At 46.6% G+C, this 20,019-nt stretch overlaps 1 protein-coding gene across 1 annotated transcript; it reads right to left on the reverse strand.

The window, feature by feature from the left end:
* Positions 1–562: 562 nt before the first annotated feature.
* Positions 563–19,519, reverse strand: SNX18 (sorting nexin 18). The gene is made up of 2 exons (XM_064140357.1): positions 17,734–19,519; positions 563–2,950 (listed from the first exon to the last, which is right to left on the reverse strand). The coding sequence occupies exons 1-2, from the start codon at positions 19,295–19,297 to the stop codon at positions 2,697–2,699; spliced, it is 1,818 nt and encodes a 605-aa protein (XP_063996427.1). The 5' UTR covers positions 19,298–19,519; the 3' UTR covers positions 563–2,696.
* Positions 19,520–20,019: the final 500 nt, after the last annotated feature.

Here is a 20,019-nt window from a genome sequence, read left to right on the forward strand (position 1 = left end):
AAGCAAAGCCTGGATGGGGCATTCAGTGCCATGGTCTGGTTGATTGGACAGGGCTGGGTGCTAGGTTGGGCTGGATGAGCTTGGAGGTCTCTTCCAATCTGCTGGATTCTATGACAAAGGAATGGAATGAAACAGGCATTTAACATTATGCTACAAAGCTAATTTGCCTTCCTTGACATTTATCTAATTAAAAGGACTCTGTTAGATTTCCTTTGATGCTTCCAAAGGCTCACATAAAATATATTCACTTTGCTGTGGTGTAGATTCAGACCTCATACCACACTATCCAGTAGTCCATCAGTTGTGACCAGTCAATGACATACTTGACATCAAAACTGTAGTTAGCGTATAGTGCAGTAAGTATTGAGCTCAGGCTCCTTACATGAGTTTAGTTCCAGCTCTATACTGAGTGAGCTAAAGATGCCAGTAAGGATGCAGACTTGAGCCTTTATGAATTCTGCAACAATCCAGATCCTGGGTATTCCACTTGAAGTTTTTCAGTTGATCTGCTCTGACCCTTACCTTCCCCTGCCAGAAAAAAATCACAAATGAGAAAGCAAGGTGAAGGCCATGACAGTTTATTTGGGAAAAACTGTACCTGTCTGATCAAGTCGTATGTATACATATCACAGCTTAATTTCGTCCCAGACACGTACATGTCCTTAACACTAACCTCCCAGAAATACTGCAACGGGACTAAGATCAACTTCTGAACAGTCTTAATACCTCAGTGTAGAATTATTTGATTGTAGTCAGATATAATAACTGCAAAGACTTTAAAAATAAACCAAAACAGTATTTGGCTTAGGCCATAGAACTTAGCTGAATCTTAGCTATCATTATCTCAGATAATTAAAGGATATATGGGAAGCTGGAATACTGCTGGGAAGAGCTGTCAGGGGAAGTGGTGAGTTTTCAATGTAGGCTGAGATTCCAGAAGGAAGAAGCAGGGCAAGTTGGTCCTGTTGACTACAGTTCTTATTTTATGGTCAACTGTGCTGCTTGCAGTCTGGAAATAACATCTTTCCTCACTGACTGCCATTTCTTTTAAAAATACTAGGGCTCTTCCTCTTCTGTATTTTACTTCTTTGGATATACACCAGAAGCACTGCCAAACACAACTTGTCAAAGCAGTAATTCCCAAACATTCGAGGATGAATCTTAAAGCCAAGACTACATTCTTATGCTTATTCCTTTGAGACAGGTGTGGAGTTAAGCTACACAAACTCACACAACTGAGTGAAAAGAATTGCACATTTCTGTCATATAGGTAAGGAATGACTGGTACTTAAATGTAACAGCAGCTTAGCTCCATTTCCCAGGCTTTCATCTGTTTAAGTGGTCTTTGATTAATTTAATTAAAACCCGAAAATGCAAATGTTTTGTGTACTTGTAAGGTTTCGTTATTTTTGTTTCAGATTTAAAAAAAGATAGGATAAATATAAATCCCCTTTCATATTGACCTTAAGAAGAAAACTAATAGGTAAGAGACAGAGACTTCAGACTTAACTGGAGAGAAGCCAGGAAACTCTTCAAAAGATAGTGTTTACACATATATATATAAATGCACCCTGCTCATTGAAAATATCCATACAAAAATTAAGACAATTGTTAATTCTTGAAGTGTTACAAACATACAAATGCCACCTCTTTTCCAAGTCAGTTCAGCCCACATCGATGACTGAACGTCCCTGAAAACTCACGACCTAGTAAACTAAAGAATCACAGTGGAGTTTCAACTCAAGAAAATGGCAACACAGAAGCAAATCTAATTTGAACAGGATCGGCAACTGAACAAAGAGCAGATCATTTCAAAGTCGAAACAATATTCCAAGCCACACAGCTTGTATTCATATCCCCTTGATAAGCATAGTCTTCACTAGGCTAGCTCTTCAAATTTCAAGTCACGGTAATGCTGTCTGCTGAAAAACAAAACCTTCACCGTATGATTGATTTTGGAAGAGGAATTAAGTGGTGTACTTTTTAATATGTGCTTAGTATCCCAGAACACCCAACAAGGAGTTTCTGCTTTCAGGGAAAGCGTGAAGAGATGCAAGGTCTCTTTTTCCAGCACGCATCTGCCGTAAGACATTACTTGCGGTGCAAACTGGATGGAAACTGATTTTTTCCAATCGATGTGAGGTTTCATAACCAGTTTCTGTTACAGGAATCAACCCTTCATTCATTCCATCATAAAAACGTGACTTACTAGGAAAGGAAAAGTAGATTCTAAAGGCACAGAATCACATAGCTGCTCTAGTAGGAGTCTGTAAACAGAGAATCATTTGAATTTAGGAAATCCAAATGCAGGAAAGTAAAAGGCATCTGAAGCAGGCTTTTTTCTAACCGGCTTCCTTAAAGACCCAAAAAGTTCTGAGGTCTACCAAGTATGCACTAAGATACCCTATCTCAAAAGCAGTAAGGCAAAGAGTATACTCATTACTTCAAAACGTTACAATGGTAGTGTAGGCGTACACAGTATAACTTAGTTATAATGCGCGGTACTGTTGCTACTACATAGCCCTATAACTGTTTCCTTTCTATATAGCCGAGATTAAACTGAGGTTCCAGGGGGACACAGGACCAGGCCTGTACCACCGCCGGACGCTGGCAGCAGCTCTTTGGGAGCAGCAGCACTGGCTGTGCCACCTGGCTCACCTCTGTGCTGGGGCAAGTCCACCAACCCCAGCTCAGAGTTACACACTGTCGTACTTGTGAAGAGCTTCTTCTAGCTTTTGCGTCACTTTCTGGAAAAAGAGTATTTGCTGCTGCAAGAAATGCTGCATCTGTGACTTAAAGTCCCTCACACGAATTCTGTGGAAATGGTTAATTTCCGCTAGGGTGGCAAAAGAAATAATGTTACAGCGTTCCTGAATGCCCTCGGCTTTCTGCAGCTCCATCTTCCCCTCTTCCACGTGCCGCTTGCTCTCCTTCACTTTGGTAAGGGCTCCTGCACAAAGAACAAAACAAAACAGGTGAACTCTAAGGAGACCGCAGACTCAGCTACTGCACTTTGCCTACTCTCATGATGAGTGTATTTACATGGAGATATATGAAGCAAAAGGAACAAACCAAAAACTTTTTCATATATTAAAAAAAAATCACTGAATAGTAAAAACTTGTTAAAAAAAACCAAACTATGCTCTTTAAGGCTTTAGCTTGCAAAAGTGTAAGAAGCATGCCTATTTCACATCCTAAAACTCAGCTGGTGTCCTTCCAGAGTAACTGATAGGTACACCAGCGCTGGGAAGAAATGAAAGCACTATAAAGCTGGTCTGATCAACATCAGAAAAACAACCCCATAGGAAACAGGACTTCTGAAACGTCGCTTTCCCCCCGTCCTTGTGAGGTATGCTGCATCAGATACATCATTCTGCTTTTCATGGAATCACAGAATCAGTCAGGGTGGACGTGAGGAGGAAGTTGTTGAGCAGGAGAGTGGTGAGAGGCTGGACTGGGTTGCCCAGGGAGGTGGTTCAGGCCCCATGGCTGGAGGTGGTCGAGGCCAGGCTGGCTGAGGCTGTGTACAGCCTGCTCTAGGGTAGGGTGTCTCTGGGCATGGCAGGGGGGTTGGCACTGGCTGCTCCTTGTGGTCCCTTCCAACCCTAGAATCATAGAACCAGTCAGGGTTGGAAGGGACCACAAGGACACCTCCAGCCATGGGGCCTCAACCACCTCCCTGGGCAACCCAGTCCAGCCTCTCACCACTCTCCTGCTCAACAACTTCTTCCTCACGTCCAGCCTCACTTTCCCCACCTCCAGCTTTGCTCCATTCCCCCCACTCCTGGCACTCCCTGATATACTTATACTGCAAGTGCCCCAAAATTACTTATCCATTACTAGATAATCTAAAACCATATTTTAATGTCTCTGACATCCATGTAGACCTAACAGAGTCTTGTAAGAGATGGAAGAAAAACAAAGCAAAAGAGCTTGTCTCCAAATAGCTAACTGAAGCATACATGTTCTACAAAAAATCAAGTACTACCCAGAAGAGAACTACCCAAAGCTGAGTCATATAATGGCACAGCCCCAAGATATGTCCTAAGATGAGTATTCTTGGACCTATGTTCTTTGCCTGTAATATTGCATACATCTTTTATTTACCTAACTACAATAAATCAGACCAATGCAGCTTCTATCTTCTCACAGATGTTAGTGATAAGAACTTCTTCATATCCTTCATGATGATGCACAGGTTACTTGTTCCTTCAGCCATCTGTAGTGTCTTACTCTCTTTGCTTTCGGAAGGCACTTCCTACCACACACACGATTGCAGTTAATGACAGGACTCCATGCACACTGCCTCCATTAAATGCTTTTACCTGTATGCCCTACAGTGATCCTAGCCAGCGAGCTCAGAGAAAATCTCTCTGCCTATACCACATGGACAAGCTCTACCCTGCTGGAGGAGCAAGTTTGTCTTGTACTCAGTCTGAGTCTACACACGTACTAAACACCATTAACCACCAAAACACAGTTCAGCAGTAGCACCACCACCTTCGGCCCTCCCCGTGCCTCTTTCGCAAGCCATGTCAAATGCACCTCCTCCCACTGCCCCGTCCAGTTTCTGCAGCTCAGACCTGGGGCATGACCTTGTGTGCGGAGTTCAAGTTCTAACAACAACTTGCTAACTGTTGCGGAGGATTTTTTCAATCGTATACACTCATAAAATACTTTGTCTGTTATCAGCAGTTTCCCTGCTCTTAAAACCGTATCTTTCTGCTTATTTTGCACTTAGGCTATGCTGTATGTGGCATCTTCTTTCTGCAGCCCTGGTATGAGCTATATCAGTCATAAGCCTCCAGTGTGATGTATTTGCAGAAACACCACACCAAAGATTTTCAAGTTGTTTTTCTGAACTGTGCCAGGGAGGTTATTAACAAGGTAATCAGAGACAGCAGGTTGCCCGGTCGAGGAGGTTGATATTCGAGCAGCAGAGGCCACACTCTGAACCTGGTACACAAGAGAGCTGCACAAATCCAAGGGCAGCAGCTCTCCCCAGAGGCTGCAAGGTGGTGGCAGAGCTCCACACCTTCCTGGCCCCTACGGCATTACAGTGTGGTGGCTAAAAGCCTGACAATTGACAGCTTCAGCTGGCTGACCTCATTATCTCCAGCCCAGCCTCTAAAAAAATCACTGAAAAGCCTTTTCAATATGTAGTGGTTCCAGCAGTAGGACTGCCCCAGATCTCTCATTTTCTCCACCAGGAGTGAGGAAGTTGTGAGGTAAAGCATGATCCGAAAGATACAGAATGCCCTCTTCTACAAAAGGATGCATCTTCCAGCAAACAAAACAAGGCTCAGAAAGACCTTCCTCGGCATGGCAGCAACCCATGCACAACTGTGAACACCTGAAACATGGGACTCACTGGAAGCCAGATGAAGCTGTCTAAACCAACATGAGAACTCTTCAGCTGTGATGTGGGAAGTGGCTTCATATGTTATTCCTAAGATGATCAAACTGAAACAAAACTACTGACATTTACAGCATCAGCTGCTGAAAGAATCAGTAAGTTCTGGTGCATCTATACTCCTCAAGTTATTTTACATCAGTAAAAAACAGACATTACCAAAGACTGAAGTCCTCCAGACTAGACATATTTTGGCTTTTTGTTTCTGTTGCAGTTTTGGGGCTTTTTGGTTGTTTTTTTTTTTTTTGTCATAGAGACCTCCAAGCTCACCCAGCCCAACCTAGCACCCAGCCCTAGCCAATCAACCAGACCATGGCACTAAGTGCTCCAGCCAGGCTTTGCTTCAACACCTCCAGGGATGGTGACTCCACCACTTCCCTGGGCAGCCCATTCCAATGCCAATCACTCTCTCTGTGAAGAACTTCCTCCTAACACCCAGCCTATACCTCCCCTGGCACAACTTGAGACTGTGTCCCCTTGTTCTGTTGCTGGGTGCCTGAGATTAAAATAAAAATGAGGATTTGTAAGTAAGGAAAGGAATCCAATGGAAAAATTACAACGACTAACCCCGCTCTCTTAATGCATGTGGATTCGTACTTGTCCTGTGATGGAAGTTCCTCTAAGACTACAACTGCAAGTCAGCAATACACGACAAAAGCTTAAGTATAAACTTCTTGGGTTTTCTGAAATGTCTTTAAATTATTTGCTGTCTTATTGTTAAAACAATTGGTAAAACAAACTAAGGTTTTATTTTAGGACAACCAAAGAACCTTCCTCAAACACGCAGGGAAAAAAGCCCATTTTTATTTTTTTCAGGCTCTACTGGAATTTACAAGACTTGACGTAGTAAATCTTAGAGTGTTGTTTGCATGGATTTGCAAGTAGCTTTATGAATAGTAACATACCACGTTTCACCCCAGATTTTCTGCAAACACTTCTCCATTGCCTAAAGGCCCTGTATTTTAATCTACCTGGGCAAGACTCCGAGCAGGAGCAGCAATTCACTGGTGTCAAGGGTACAATCATCTGTGCACGATTCTCACTGTGAAAGGGGGAGGAGGACAGACTAAGGGAACTGGGAAGCAGAGAGCAACCCCTTGTGTGCATCCTTGCTTGAAAATACAGGTCTTATGCAGAGGGCACCAAGCAGAGGATAGGTCCCATGATAATCTCTCAGCCTGCAACTCCACAACGCCTCTCACCCTGGGCTGTACACTATGAATTCCCTCAACTCCATCCTCACTAATCTATCCATCACCCTCAGCAGCTACCCAGCACACACAGGCTCCCGCTGCTGCCCTTGCAGACGGTTGAGGACAAGGAAGCCTCCTCCATTATAAGTTCACTTGCAGACACCTCTCCTGGTTTCTGAATTTAGTGATGTGAACACCTGGTATTACCTTGGATAACCCAAAAAAACAGGTGTATTTAAAACACAGGTGCAGAATAGTGGTAGCCCTAGAAAAGGCTGGCATGTTTTAGGCAAAAGAAACAGAACCCATTTCCTAGTGCATATTAACTGAAGTAAATCTCCTGCTGAATACATGTCTGGTATAAATATCTGCCACTGTCCTGTTCCCAGGAGAACGGCACACAAAAATTCTTCTGTTTTTTTTAGCTCCAGCTTTATGCATTCTGTAAAATCTTGCCCTCACTTTTAAAGCTTCTGGTCCAGTGAAAAGACCTCCTGTGAGGAGATCATGTTCCAGTGATCAGGACTAGCTGTCAAACAGCAAAGAGGAAGTGGATCAAAGACACTGCAGGAAGCTGTGCTACATCTATTTCTGATCTCAAAGGTCAGGAAAGGCAGATGTGGAAAAAGTGGTGGCTTTCATTGCACAGAGCCTAAGATTAGACAGTGGTGCCCACTAAACGCTGCTAAGAATTGAAGAGAAACTTGCAGTGCTTGTTCTGAATTATGAGATTAAACACAAAACAATACAAACGTATTTAGCAAGAGACATTTACAGTGATGTGCTAGCAGTCAAGAAGACAGAGACAATGTGAAATTCCTGACAGAAATAAATACTTCCAAGCTGCAAAATACAGAATACAAGCAGCAACTTAAATGGGTGCTGAGGAGTTACTGCGTGCTGAGTCAGTAAGACGGACATGCAAACAAAGTTGCAATGAGGCAGGGGCAGTCATACACACCCAGGTGAACTAAACAACCCAAGAAACCAGATCAATCAATAAATTTTCACACCACCTCCAACTTAACAACACTAATAAATGCTTTAAGATTGTGTGAAGAGTCAGATAATGGTGGGTTTGAATTGGTACTTGAGACTGTACTCACTCTCCCTCTGCACCAAAGCCTGCAAGTACAGGTGTAAATCCAGGCTGATGCACGTGTGTCTCCAAGCTCTCCAACTGCAAGGTGTGACCAGTCTCCCAGCAGCCAGTCCTACATTTGGTGTACAGGACATGAGTCCAAACTACAGCTGGCAATGTGACCAGAAGACAAAAGTTTTGGGGCTCAGCTCATGAAGACTGAAATCAAGACTGCTCTTCACTCGACTCCTTTGTCTCCCTCAAAGCCAGGTCTGCCTGTCAGTACACACAAAGCTGAAGAAAAGCAGTAACTGCTAAGGGTGTACAATCTTCCAACTCCTCTCAAAGTAAGTGAGCACAAGCTCTTGAGTGCTGCATGCAGGACTCAGTAGTGAAGTATCAGCTGCATCCAAAGCTACTAATCTAAATCAAGCTATGCCTAAGAAGGGAAATTCTTCAGGGCAGGAGCCTTTTTGGCTCTGTGTTCGTACAGTGCTTACCACGGTGGACAACTACTGCACAGATGAGCTTGCTTCATCATTATAACATGCAAGCAGTAGTTACTGGTGCTGCCCCTAACAGTACTGCTGGTTAAAAAAGCCAACCCTGCTGCAGTGGCAGTGATTTAACTGCATGCACGAACACTGCACGTGGGATGCAGCAAAAAGAACCACTGGCTCAACACTGCTAAGAAACAGCACTTAGCAAGGGAGGTCTGCAATTCAATCACTCTCAATGCACTGAGTCACCAATATATCAGTGTCTTCAAGCATCTTTCTCCCAAATGCTGACCTTAAAAACTCACCTATCTTATAGGACCTGAGAATTTATTTGTTTAGATCCTGCAGCTATTATTTTTCACTGTAGTTATGAGAAGATTTTTTTCACTTCAGCAAAGAATTAAGCTAAAACAGTGCAAACAGGTTTCTGGTACTCACAGTGAGATAACGGTTTACATCTATTTAATGACTAGAAAATTCTTTCTTTTCAGCAAATACCTTAAAGAGTGACAGCAAAACAACCGCAAAGGGAATGAAAGACACAGGATAAAGCATTAGTCACAGAGTTGTAGAAAGTTAGGAAGGGACCTCAAAGATCATCTAGTCCACCATACCTGCCACAGCAGGATCACCCTGAGTAGGCCACACAGGAAGGCATTCAGGTGAGTTTTGAATGTCTCCAGAGAAGGAGACTCCACAACTTCTCTGGGCAGCCTGTTCCAGTGCTCTGTCACCCTCACAATGAAAAGGTTTTCCATGACGGTCACCCAGAACTGCTGAAGCTCCAGCTTGCAACTGCTGCTCCGTGTCCTATCACTGCACATCACTGAGAAGGACCTGGCCCTGTCCTCCTGACACTCACTCTTCACATATTTATAAACATGAATGAGGTCACTCCTCAGCCTCCTCCAAGCTGAAGAGTCCCAGCACCTTCAGCCCTTCCTCATAAGAGACAAGTTCCACTCCCTTAATCACCTTTGTGGCTCTGTGATGGACTCTTTCAAGCAGCTCCCTGTGCTTTTTGAAATGAGGGTCATCTGCTTCCCCTTCCTACCTTTCAAAGAATGCTGTTGTCTGGAATAGACTTTTAATGGAGCTGGGCAAGGTGGGAGACTGAAGCAATGGGCTCAATGCCAGCCCAGCAGTATATGCTACTTCTCATATGGTGGCTCTTTGCCTCTACCTGGCCAGCTCCAACACTGCCAGGAGGGAGATGTGCACAAGCTGGCACGCCAGCAAGATGCTGGTTGAGCCACAGGTCAGATAACTGTTCGGAGGGACCGAAATGAGCCACCTGGCTACCAATTCTTCCAATCCCAAACCTGCACAGTTTTGCAGACCCTGTTTGTAAATTATACTGAACAAGACAACAGCCATAAAAATGACAGAATAGAAAAAGCCTTGTGAAGGGTGATCATTCTGGCCTTGTCATCAGTGACAGCTGGGGCAAAACCAAAGTGCACCGTATTCTTCACCACTGCTTTTGAGAAGGTGCCCAGCCAACAAGCTTTGGTGTGACAGCAAGACCTTACATCAGAGTCCAGAGTCCTAGGAGAGATGGCTCCCTCATGCAGAAGGACAGCTAGGGTCAGAAAACACGGTGATCCTCAATGAAGCAGTTGTGATAAAACCTCTTAGCTCCATCTCAGTGCAAGTAAAATTACCTGTGCAATAAACATTTTTTCACGTTTCTACTTTCAGCAATCTACAAGTTCCCCCAAGGTCGAAGAAGCCAAAGTGCCTCCTCTCACACCATCCCTTGGGCCAGCTGTTGATGTCATAGGTTCTGCTGTTCCTCTCTGCGAACTCTCTTGCCACAGGGGGGACTGAGTAGAACACCACTTGTGCTCCGGCCCCATCTATCAATTTCCCCAGGGCCTTGAATTCCTTTCTAATTGCCCTGGTTCCCTTCTTCTCGATTTCATCCCTGCCAGCCTGTATTACCAGCAAGGGGTAATAATCAGAGGGCCAGATTAGGTTTGGGAGTCTCCTGGCGATGTCCTTAACCCGGGCACCAGGAAGGGAGCAGACCTCCCTGTGAGACGGGTTGGGACAACAGATGGGTCCCTCCGTCCTCCTCAAAACTGAGTCCCCAGTTTCAAAATTTGGCCTCATACCTTACCCCTAAACTCAAACAAAGCCCCTTCACAACACTCTGTGCTGGGCTCTTCAAAGCAGCCACCTACATATGTTTTCTTCCTTACCTAATGATGAGATTATTTAACTACAGCTCTGTGCTTAAAGACTTGGAAAGGCAAACCCTGTGTGGCTCACATGCATGTTGCACCACTTTGATTCGCCCTCCTCCTGAGAGAAACAGCTATGGAGGAATGATAACGTGCAATCCAGCAGACTGCTGCCAGAACAAGCCTGTCTACATGGCTGTCCCATCTAAACCAGATCTATCAAAGATGTTTTTATGGGATGACTCAAGTGACTAATCCAATAAAAGACTACATTTGGCCTGGAGGAGAAAGAGATGGTGGCTTAGTTTTATCAATGGCTTAGTTATATGATCCAGCACAGCACAGAGCCACACAGTCATTAGCTCCAACACAAGAGAAGTTGCAGAAGCATCACATGAGATTACACATAACATGAAATCCTACTCAAAAAAAAACCCACCAAACTTCCCACTCTCAATTCAATGTGAAACAACAAAATTAGCATAGCAGCACAGAGATTTTACCACACTGAAAAATGATTTGCTTTAAAATGCCCTAGGCACAGATTAACAAAGGAAGCCTACATTAAGACTCTGCAAACTCTTTACATTTTCTGGCCAAGACTTAGCAAAACTCTTTCCACTTTAAAAGCAGCACAATGGAAATTTTCTTGAAATTAAACCCAGAAGGCTTTTCCAATAGCAACTGAACCATATAAAAAGAATGTACCATTGCAGAAATTAATGTGTGAGCGACTTACTACTGTGAAATTTGGGTTTTAATCACAAAAAAACAAGAAAGTGATCTACAGTATCAAAGGCAAAATGAAGTCACTTGTTCTCTTTCAAAGTATCACACCACCATTTTCAAGAGCAGTCTTTCTAATTCATAGATAATATTACTCTCCTTTAAAACTGTTCTCTTTTGCATAGTGAAAGTCAGACATAAACATAAAGTTACCCTATTGCAATCGCAGGAGTGTAAGGGGGTTTGGTATAGGTACATGAAAATGGCTGTAACACTCTTTAAACTATTGCTAGGCTGCAGATTCCAAGGGTGCTTTATTTTTTCATTATGCCCATTGCTCAAAACCCAGAATAAAGTAATAGCATCCTATAAATCAGGGCCCATTAAATTACAGTATTGTGCTAACATCCAGGTTAACAATAACTGATTACAGAACTATAAATGTTAGACAGAATAATTTGTTCTTCCAGTTATGTTCTTCCAGAGTTCACTAAAAGCTGTCACAGAAAGATGCATTCTTCAGTTCAAAATGAAATCACCTTCTGATCTACACAGTTCTCAGCCAACATACGAGTCCTTGCCTCTAGATTCCAGAAACTTAATTAACCCTAACCTCATCTGGAATTTCAACATATACAATGATTTCATTAATATATAACCAATCAATGATGGTGTTAGAATGCACAGTGTCAGATGTCACTCCATTCTAAAGAGCTACCAGGGCTGACAGTTACTATAGCTTTGTTCAAGAAAAAAATAGCTATGTAAGACCTGATTGAACTCCTACATCTGCAAGAGAGAGGACACTCATCTAGAAAGAGCAAACACAGCCAGTCTGTTCACCCATCTCTGCAAGGACTGTGATTATACCCATGAATCCTCAAGGGCCCCACAACACTTGTGCTATGGAAAAATGTTGAAATTATCAGATTGGCAATGTGAAGATCAATTCCAGAGTCCTCCAGAGGTATCTGCACACTCTGGTGTGCAGCACCTTCAGCACCAATGCTTTACTTGGCCTGGCTACACAATGTTGTTGTGCCAGAAACAAGCCATAGATTGCCCTTGAAACAGTTGATAAAATAAAGTGAGGGCAAGAAAAGAAACATTAGAGAATCATTAGTTTATTGTACCTACTACATAACCTTATAACCAAAACAAAACCAGTGCACAGAGTCAGGTAACCAGAGGTAAAAAATATGTAAAACTGAATGGACATTGTCCACTCAAATCTTGAATTCAGCGTCTTTAAAACTAAGGTATCTTTAGCTACATGGTATACAAACACTGCCTTACACAAATAAACTGCATTATTTTAGCCACTGAAGCACATTTAAATTGTGTTAATGAGTAATTCTGACTTTACAGGTACCTATACTGATGTAAGGTGGCCTGTCACCAACAACTTGGTCTTAAAATCCAACTAAACTATGTAAATCACTGTCCCTTGTCACAAAGTGCTTTGCACCACAGTGAGAAGCAAACTCAAGGCAATGCTGCCTTTGCCCAGTTCTAATAGAGTCAGTACTTTTGGCAGGCACACATACTGTTTAAAGTATTTTCTTTGCCATGGCTACAACTGGCACTGCAGACTAGGGGTGCAGAACAGAGTAAAACTCAGAGCAGGCTGGTGACTAGGAGCGTGGTGGATTTACCTATCAGAAAGCCAGGTGGAGGCACAGCTTAAAATCTAAGCAACTGCAACCTGCAGAAGTGCTATCATGAAATGTTTCAGGGTTTTTTTAATTACTTCTGACTACCTTACATCTAAATGGGGCAGCAAACAGGCTTAACTTTAAGATAAATGCCTACTACAGCTGGTCTACTGGAGTTATTCTTAACACTAGCTTCTCCCAATTAGAAGAAAGGCTGAAACAAGTCCTTGTTTCAAAGGTGACCTGCAAAACAAAAAATTAATTGCCCAGCTTGTTTGGTTTTGATAATGTACATACAAAGATTTGGACAAGCTCTGGGAGCTACTTCACATTTTCAGGCCAACAATTCTTATCTTCCTTCTTATCTGGCTTGATGGTGGCACCCAGAGAGTGGCTGTCAACGGCTCCATGGCCAAGTGGAGTCCCTCAGGGATCAGTCCTGGGACCAGTCTTGTTCAACATCTTTGTCAGTGCCATGGACAGAGGCATTGAGTGCAGCCTCAGCAAGTCTGCTGACCACACCAAGCTGTGTGGTGCAGCAGCCAGGATGGAGGGAAGGGATCCATCCAGAGGGACCTGCACAGGCGGGCACAAGCCAACCTCAGAAGCTTCAACAAGACCAAGTGCTGTGTCCTGCATCTGGGTTAGGGCAATGCCAAGCACCAATCCAGGCTGGGCATGGTCTGGCTGGAGAGCTGCCCTGAGGAGATGGACTTGGGGGTGCTGCTGGAGAAGCTCAACAGGAGCCAGCAGTGTGCACTTGCAACCCAGAAAGCCAAGCAGAGCCTGGACAACAGCAGCAGAAGTGTGGCCAGCAGGGCCAGGGAGGTGATTCTGCCCCTTTACTCTGCTCTGGTGAGACCCCACCTGGAGTATTGCATCCAGTTCTGGAGCCCCCATTACAAGAGGGCTGTGGAGACGCTGGAGCATGTCCACAGAAGGGCCAGGAGGATGCTCAGAGGGCTGCAGCAGCTCTGCTGTGAGGACAGAATGAAAGAGTTGGGGCTATTCGGTCTGGAGAGGAGGAGGCTCCCAGGTGACCTTCTTGTGGCCTTCCAGGATCTGAAGGGGGCTACAAAAAAGCTGGGGAGGGACTTTTCAGGACATCAGGGAGTGCCAGGAGTGGGGGGAATGGAGCAAAGATGGAGGTGGGGAGAGTGAAGGTGGAGGTGAGGAGGAAGTTGTTGGTGATGAGAGTGGTGAGAGGCTGGAATGGGTTGCCCAGGGAGGTGGTTGAGGCCCCATGGCTGGAGGTGTTTGAGGCCAGGCTGGCTGAGGCTGTGGGCAGCCTGCTCTGGGGTAGGGTGTCCCTGGGCATGGCAGAGGGGTTTGGACTGGCTGCTCCTTGTGGTCCCTTCCAACCCTGCTTGATTCTATGATTCTTGTCCCTCCTTCTTTTAGCAAGAGCTGGAGCTCTCAGCTGCAAGAGAACCATCCTGGTATCTAGAATCCTCATAAGCTTGGAGATAAAGTTACTACATAGCTTTTGAAATTAAATATGTCCTCTATCTACAGGAGAATTTTAAGTCTTCCAAGTCTACAGTGCCCTGCTACCCCCTAGCTGTGCACAAGGCTTCCTCAGTAGATAGGGCCTCACTGCCTTTAGTCAGCAAGTAGAGAGCAGAAGGGTTGACAGCGCATTGCATGCAGTAAAATCTGCAGGTGTGGGTTCTGATGAAAGCCCTCCGGTTTGCTGGGAGTCAGTGAGTAGTCTGGATGTATGCTCTGGCATGCAGTCTGTTCCCTGTGAGAAGCAGTAGTACTCTTACACTGCTACTAGATGGTGATGGAGTTTTATCAGCTATTGAAATGCTTTTTGTCAACTTGATCTCGGACTAGCAGGTGTGAAAACATAACAAGACAGACATTTTGACTGCACGAATCTTGCTCCTTCAGAAAGGAAAAGTAAGAACAACTTGTGAGGGAAGTGGATAAGGAAAAACAAAAATCACACTGTAAAAAGATCTGTGCATCTTTAAACAGATAGGGCATAGAAGGGGTGCTCCATTTTTCCCTTTCTGTTTAATCTTTTTCAGGTAAGACTCAATTTTAGTCACGTTTACTCCTGCCTTCAGATCTTACGCACACCTGGGAACTGATACTTTTAGACGGCTTTCAAACATGAATATTCTCTCACATTTTAGCCATCTAAAAATTTCAATCTCCCTCAGGTTACCTGCAAATACTGGGAGGCAGTATTGGGTGATTCAGCATCAAGCACACAATGCCACAGCATGACTGTAAGAGCATTGCTGGGGAGGCTCACAGGGTGAAAAACATGAGTCACCGTGCAATCCACCCTTCTCATCAAAGTCCTTAAACAGATGAAAGGTAGGTACCCATCTCTCTTTACTGTTGTAAGGGTCATCTGGCTAAGATTACATGCTCAGCTCTTAGCCAGTAGTTACCTGAGTTAAGCCCATGCAAAGTGTAGGCATCCAAGGGGCAGGGAGGAAAACAAACAAAAGTGGCTAAAAGGAAAAAAACGTTTGGAAACCCCACGTCTGCACAACACATCTAAGAGGTTACAAAGGCATCAAGAGAGAAAAACACTGCTTTCACCTTGTGATAAAAAGCTTAGGTGTGAATTCTGACCTGCCTTATTTATTGATGAACATATACACACCACTTCCTTTCTCTGAGAAAAAACAACAGCAACAAAAACCCCAAAAACAAACGAAGAGTAAAAAAATTAAATGATCATAGAATGGTCTGGGTTGGAAGGGAGCTTCAAAGGTCAGCTAGTCCAATCACCTCTGCAATCAGCAGGGACATCCTCAACTAGATCAGGTTGCTCAGAGCCCTGTCCAGACTCACTTGGAATACTTGCAGGGATGGGGCCACAACCACCTCCCCATGCATCCTGTTCCAGTGTTCCACTACTCCCATAATACAGAACGTGTTCCTAACATCCAATCTAAATCTGTTCTGGTCTAGTTTGAAGCTGCTGCCTCGTGTCCTGTCTCCACAGCCCTTTGCAAATAGTCTCTCTCCACCCTCCTTGTAGCGCCTTCAAGTACTGGCAGGCTGCTATTAGGTCTCCCCTGAGCCTCCTCCTCTCCAGGTGGAACACTCCCAGCTCACTCAGCCTGGCTTTGCAGCAGAGGTGCTCCTGATTACTTTTGTGGCCCTCCTCTGCACCTGCTCCATCAGGTCCATGTCCTTCCTAAAATGAGGGCTCCAGAGATGGATGCAGTACTGCAGGTGAGATCTCACCAGAGCAAAGTGGCAGAATCCGCTCTCTGGATCTGCTGGGCACACGTCTTTTGATGCAGCCCAAGACATGACTGGTGACGATTTCCAAGTTTCAGTGATGTTTGAATTTTTTGGATGCATTTCCAGATGGACTTTATTTTAACCTATAATTGTGTAAGATATTCTAAAAACGTACCTAGCATATTCTTTAAACACAATGTCTAGAATGGAGTTTATTTCAGGTAAATAAGAATTTTTGCCTTAGTTTATCTTTTCAGAGATACTGATCAAGAAGCAACAGACAACTGATTTTTTTTTTTTAAATAATGATCTTAAATATAGGCATGTAGAAGAAACAGAACTGCTGCCTATATATTAGAAACCATTTAGATTACATTCTCCAGCCTGTTTTGCAAAAACTGTAATCAAAAATGTGCTCAATGTTAACATCATAATGTTAAGAAAAAGGAGAAATCTGGAAAGCAAACAGGAGACAGCAAATTTGTCAATACTGCTTCCACTGTCAGGAATCACAAGAGGCTAACTTAGCAATTCCTCAATGAAAACTTGAAAGAAGGCAAGCAGAAAACCTGTAACTTCTCACTCAGCAAATACAAAGACAAGACTTTTTTTGAACACCTTCAGCCACGGCCACTCCACCACCTCCCTGGGCAGCCCATTCCAATGCCAATCACTCTCTCTGCCAACAATTTCCTCCTCACATCCAGCCTAGACCTGCCCTGGCACAGCTTGAGGCTGTGTCCCCTTGTTCTGTTGCTGGTTGTCTGGCAGAGGAGACCAATCCCAGCTGGCTACAGCCTCCCTGCAGGTAGTTGCAGGCAGCAATGAGATCACCCCTGAGCCTCCACTTCTCCAAGCTAAACAACCCCAGCTCCCTCAGCCTCTCCTTTAAACTCTGATTGCCTAAAATGAAGGAGACAGAGGGAAAGGAACTTTTCAGAATCTGGTGTTGAAATTACCACCATTTCATAAAGTTCTTACACTATTAATAAGACAACAAACAGCTTGGAAATAACCTCACAGCCCTTGAGTTCACCTGCTTTACACAAAGGATCAAACAATGACCCCTTCCTGCAAGTTTCAGGTCACATATGATGTCCTCAGCACAAGAGGCAGAAAGGTCTGGATGCCAGAGCAACAGAAACCACAACAGTTAACACATTTTCCTGCTGATGTACAGACAGCACAGCAGCGAGGCTTACATGGCTTTGGTTCGTAATTGTGGGAGGAAAGAGAAAGCCCCGACAGAGAGGAACTTTTGTCTCTGCCTTGCAGATTCTCTGCCCTCCCGTTTTGCAGAAGTTGCGGAAACTATCAAAAAGCCCCATACAGGCACAGTTCCCAGTCCACACTACAAAACACACTTCCAAATCACATTCAGCAGCTCTTCTGCTATCTGCAGTTCAGCAAAAGCACAACAGAATCATGCAGTTGAATATTCTACGCACAGACATATTTGCCAGCGTTTGTAAACAAGCCATTAATCTTTGATGTATCAGCAGGACAGGCAGATGGGCTTTCTTTCAGAGACACACTGCCAAGCACAGCGCCCTCAGCATAGTAAAATTCCCAGCTAAGTCCAGGCCTTCAGCACCAAAAGGAAATTGTCACTACGTCGTACTTTTAGCAACAGCTTACCTGAGTAAACAGCACAAGGCCAACAAGGCAGGCACGGGGTAAATTCAACACCAGGTCCCTACATCTGTGTGCACACCACTGATACACCAAGCCTAATTGTTTCAGAAAACCCATCAGGGTATTACCTTTCTGGACGTGAATGATGTCAGGAAAGTTGGCCAAATGCCCCTGATACAGAGCTAACAAATCCATCACAGGATCTAGGTCCTGCCGAGGCTGATCCGCAAAGAGGTCCCCGATGGCATCATAGGCTTCTGCAGTGAAGGCTATGGCTTGGTTGAGGCCAGCTGAGAAGGCCTGCTGATCCAGCTCGAACGCCTGACTGAGGCACTTGAATGAGTGCCCCACTTTCTGATATTCCTTCTTGAAACCAGTGACTTGTTTGCGGGCAAACTCGTTGGCTGTGTGGTTAAGCTGCAGTGCACTCTCGTCCATCTTCTTTGTGAATGCTTTGAAGCCATCCACCTGGCTTTCCACCTCCTGCAAGTCCAGGCTGGCCCCAGGGCCTGTGGGGACACTGATGGTCAGGAAGAAGTTGGCACCCACCATCTCGTCCTTCTCAGCCTTGCGCTTGCCTTGTTTCCAGGCCTTCTCGTCTGTGCTGGGGCAGGTGAGGAAGTGCTGGAAGGCATCGCACTGCGCCAGCACAGGGTGGCTGCACATGTGGTCCATCCACCAGGCCAGGCCTTTGCGACGTTTGGAGATGAAGTCCTCCTCAAAGCGGCCAGTAGCCTGCTTCTCTGGCAAATGCGGCACAGAGATGACAGGGAACTTCTCGGCCAGACGCCCGTAGAGCCAGTCAAAGTGCTTGTAGCGGCGGTGCACTTGCTGCCCAGTGTGGCTGGGCACCAGCTTGTACGCAATGTAGCTCTTCATCCCCTTGAACTTGGTCTGCTTGGTAGGGTCCTCAATGGAGCACTGGAAGGGATAAGGATTCTCCTGCCACTCGGGCCCACGGGGGCCCAGCACCACGCAAAGCTTGTCCCCGTCCTTCACAAAGCCCGACGCCTCACCCAGCACGAAGGCCTCCCCGCCAGACTTGACGAAGGTGGAGAAGCGGTTGAGGTTGCGGCTCACCGTGGCCGAGCTCTTGGCGCCGCTGCCGCCCGGCGGGTGCGGGTGGCTCGCCGGGTGACCGCCGCCACGGGAGCCCAGGGAGAGGTCGGACTGGGTGGACAGGCGGTAGCGGCTGGGTGCTCCACCGCCCGCTGCCTCATAGTCGGGGTAGGAGCTACCCAAGGCACCCGGTTCGTCGGCCACGGTGGAGCTGTCGTCCCAGTCGTCGTCCCAGTCGTCATCACTGCCTTGGCTGGGCTGGTAGGTGCCGCCATAGGACGCCGCCGGGAAGGGGTACCCGGCGGCGAGGGGCAACGAGAAGGGCTCGGGCGCCGCCGCGGGCGGATTCTGCTGCGCCGCCGGCTTGAAGGCAGCGGGCGGCGGCAGCGGCTCGAAGCCACCGGCGGGGAGGTTGGCGTAGCGGGCGGGCGCCGGCGGCTCGGCGGCGGGCGCGCGGATCACCTGCACGTAGGAGGCTGGGAAGAGGCCGCGGTCGCCGCGGCTGTTGACGCCCTCCAGCCAGCCCTCGATGTCCTGCTCGCTGCAGAGGCTCAGCACCTCGTGCTCCCGCAGCGAGATCTCTCCCGGGTTCTCCGACCTGAAGTCGTACAGCGCCCGGGCCCGCAGCGCCATGGCCCCGCCGCCCGACAGCCCGACCGACCCCGGGGGCTGCTCCCCGCCGTCGCGGTGCCGCCGCCCCTCACCGCTCCGCGCCGGCGGGGCTCCGGCAGAAGAGCGCCGCGGCTGCCCTCTGCCTTCACGTCCCACCGGCGGGGACGCCGCGACGGCTGGCTCCCTATGCTCCGCTCCACTGCGGCGCGACCGGCTCCGAGTCCCGGCTTCACCCTGGCGGGCGAGGCAGGGCGCGGGGGCCGGCCCGGCGACCGTCCCACGTCGCCAGTTTCGCTAATCCAGAGCCGAGAGGCAGGGCGGAGGAGCCGAGCGCAGAGCGGCCGCCCCCATCGATGGGCCCCGCCCGCCGCTCTCTCTCCCGCCCCCTGGTGTCCGAGCGACCGCGGGACTCACGGCGAGGCCCACAGCGAAGGCCGTGCGGGCTGCGGGGCGTTACGCTGTGATGCTCCCATCTTCCCGTTCCGAGCGCTCTATACGAGGTTTTCCAGGCTGATTTCCAGGCAAAGAGGCCAAAAGGACACGTTGGCGGTACTCGGCTTACGCCGTGTAAAAACGGATGCAATGTTTCCTTCTTTTCCCAGGCACCGCGGACGGTGCCTGAGTGCCAGTGACTTTTCGAATACCGTGGGCAGCGCCTTGGAAATTTACATCATCTGGTTCCATTAGCACTCCGGAAAACTTCTCTTCAAATCCCATTGCATCAGAAGAAGTGTGCCGAGCGG

The sequence above is a fragment of the Pogoniulus pusillus genome, chromosome Z (genome assembly GCF_015220805.1).
Source record: "Pogoniulus pusillus isolate bPogPus1 chromosome Z, bPogPus1.pri, whole genome shotgun sequence".
NCBI lineage: Eukaryota > Metazoa > Chordata > Aves > Piciformes > Lybiidae > Pogoniulus > Pogoniulus pusillus.

Coding starts and splice junctions, on each gene's coding strand:
- SNX18 (XM_064140357.1), bottom strand. CDS start 19,297: ATGGCGCTGCGGGCCCGGGCGCTGTACGACTTCAGGTCGGAGAACCCG. Junction 2,951..17,733: donor CATCATTCACGTCCAGAAAG/GTAATACCCTGA, acceptor TTCTTTGTGCAG/GAGCCCTTACCAAAGTGAAG.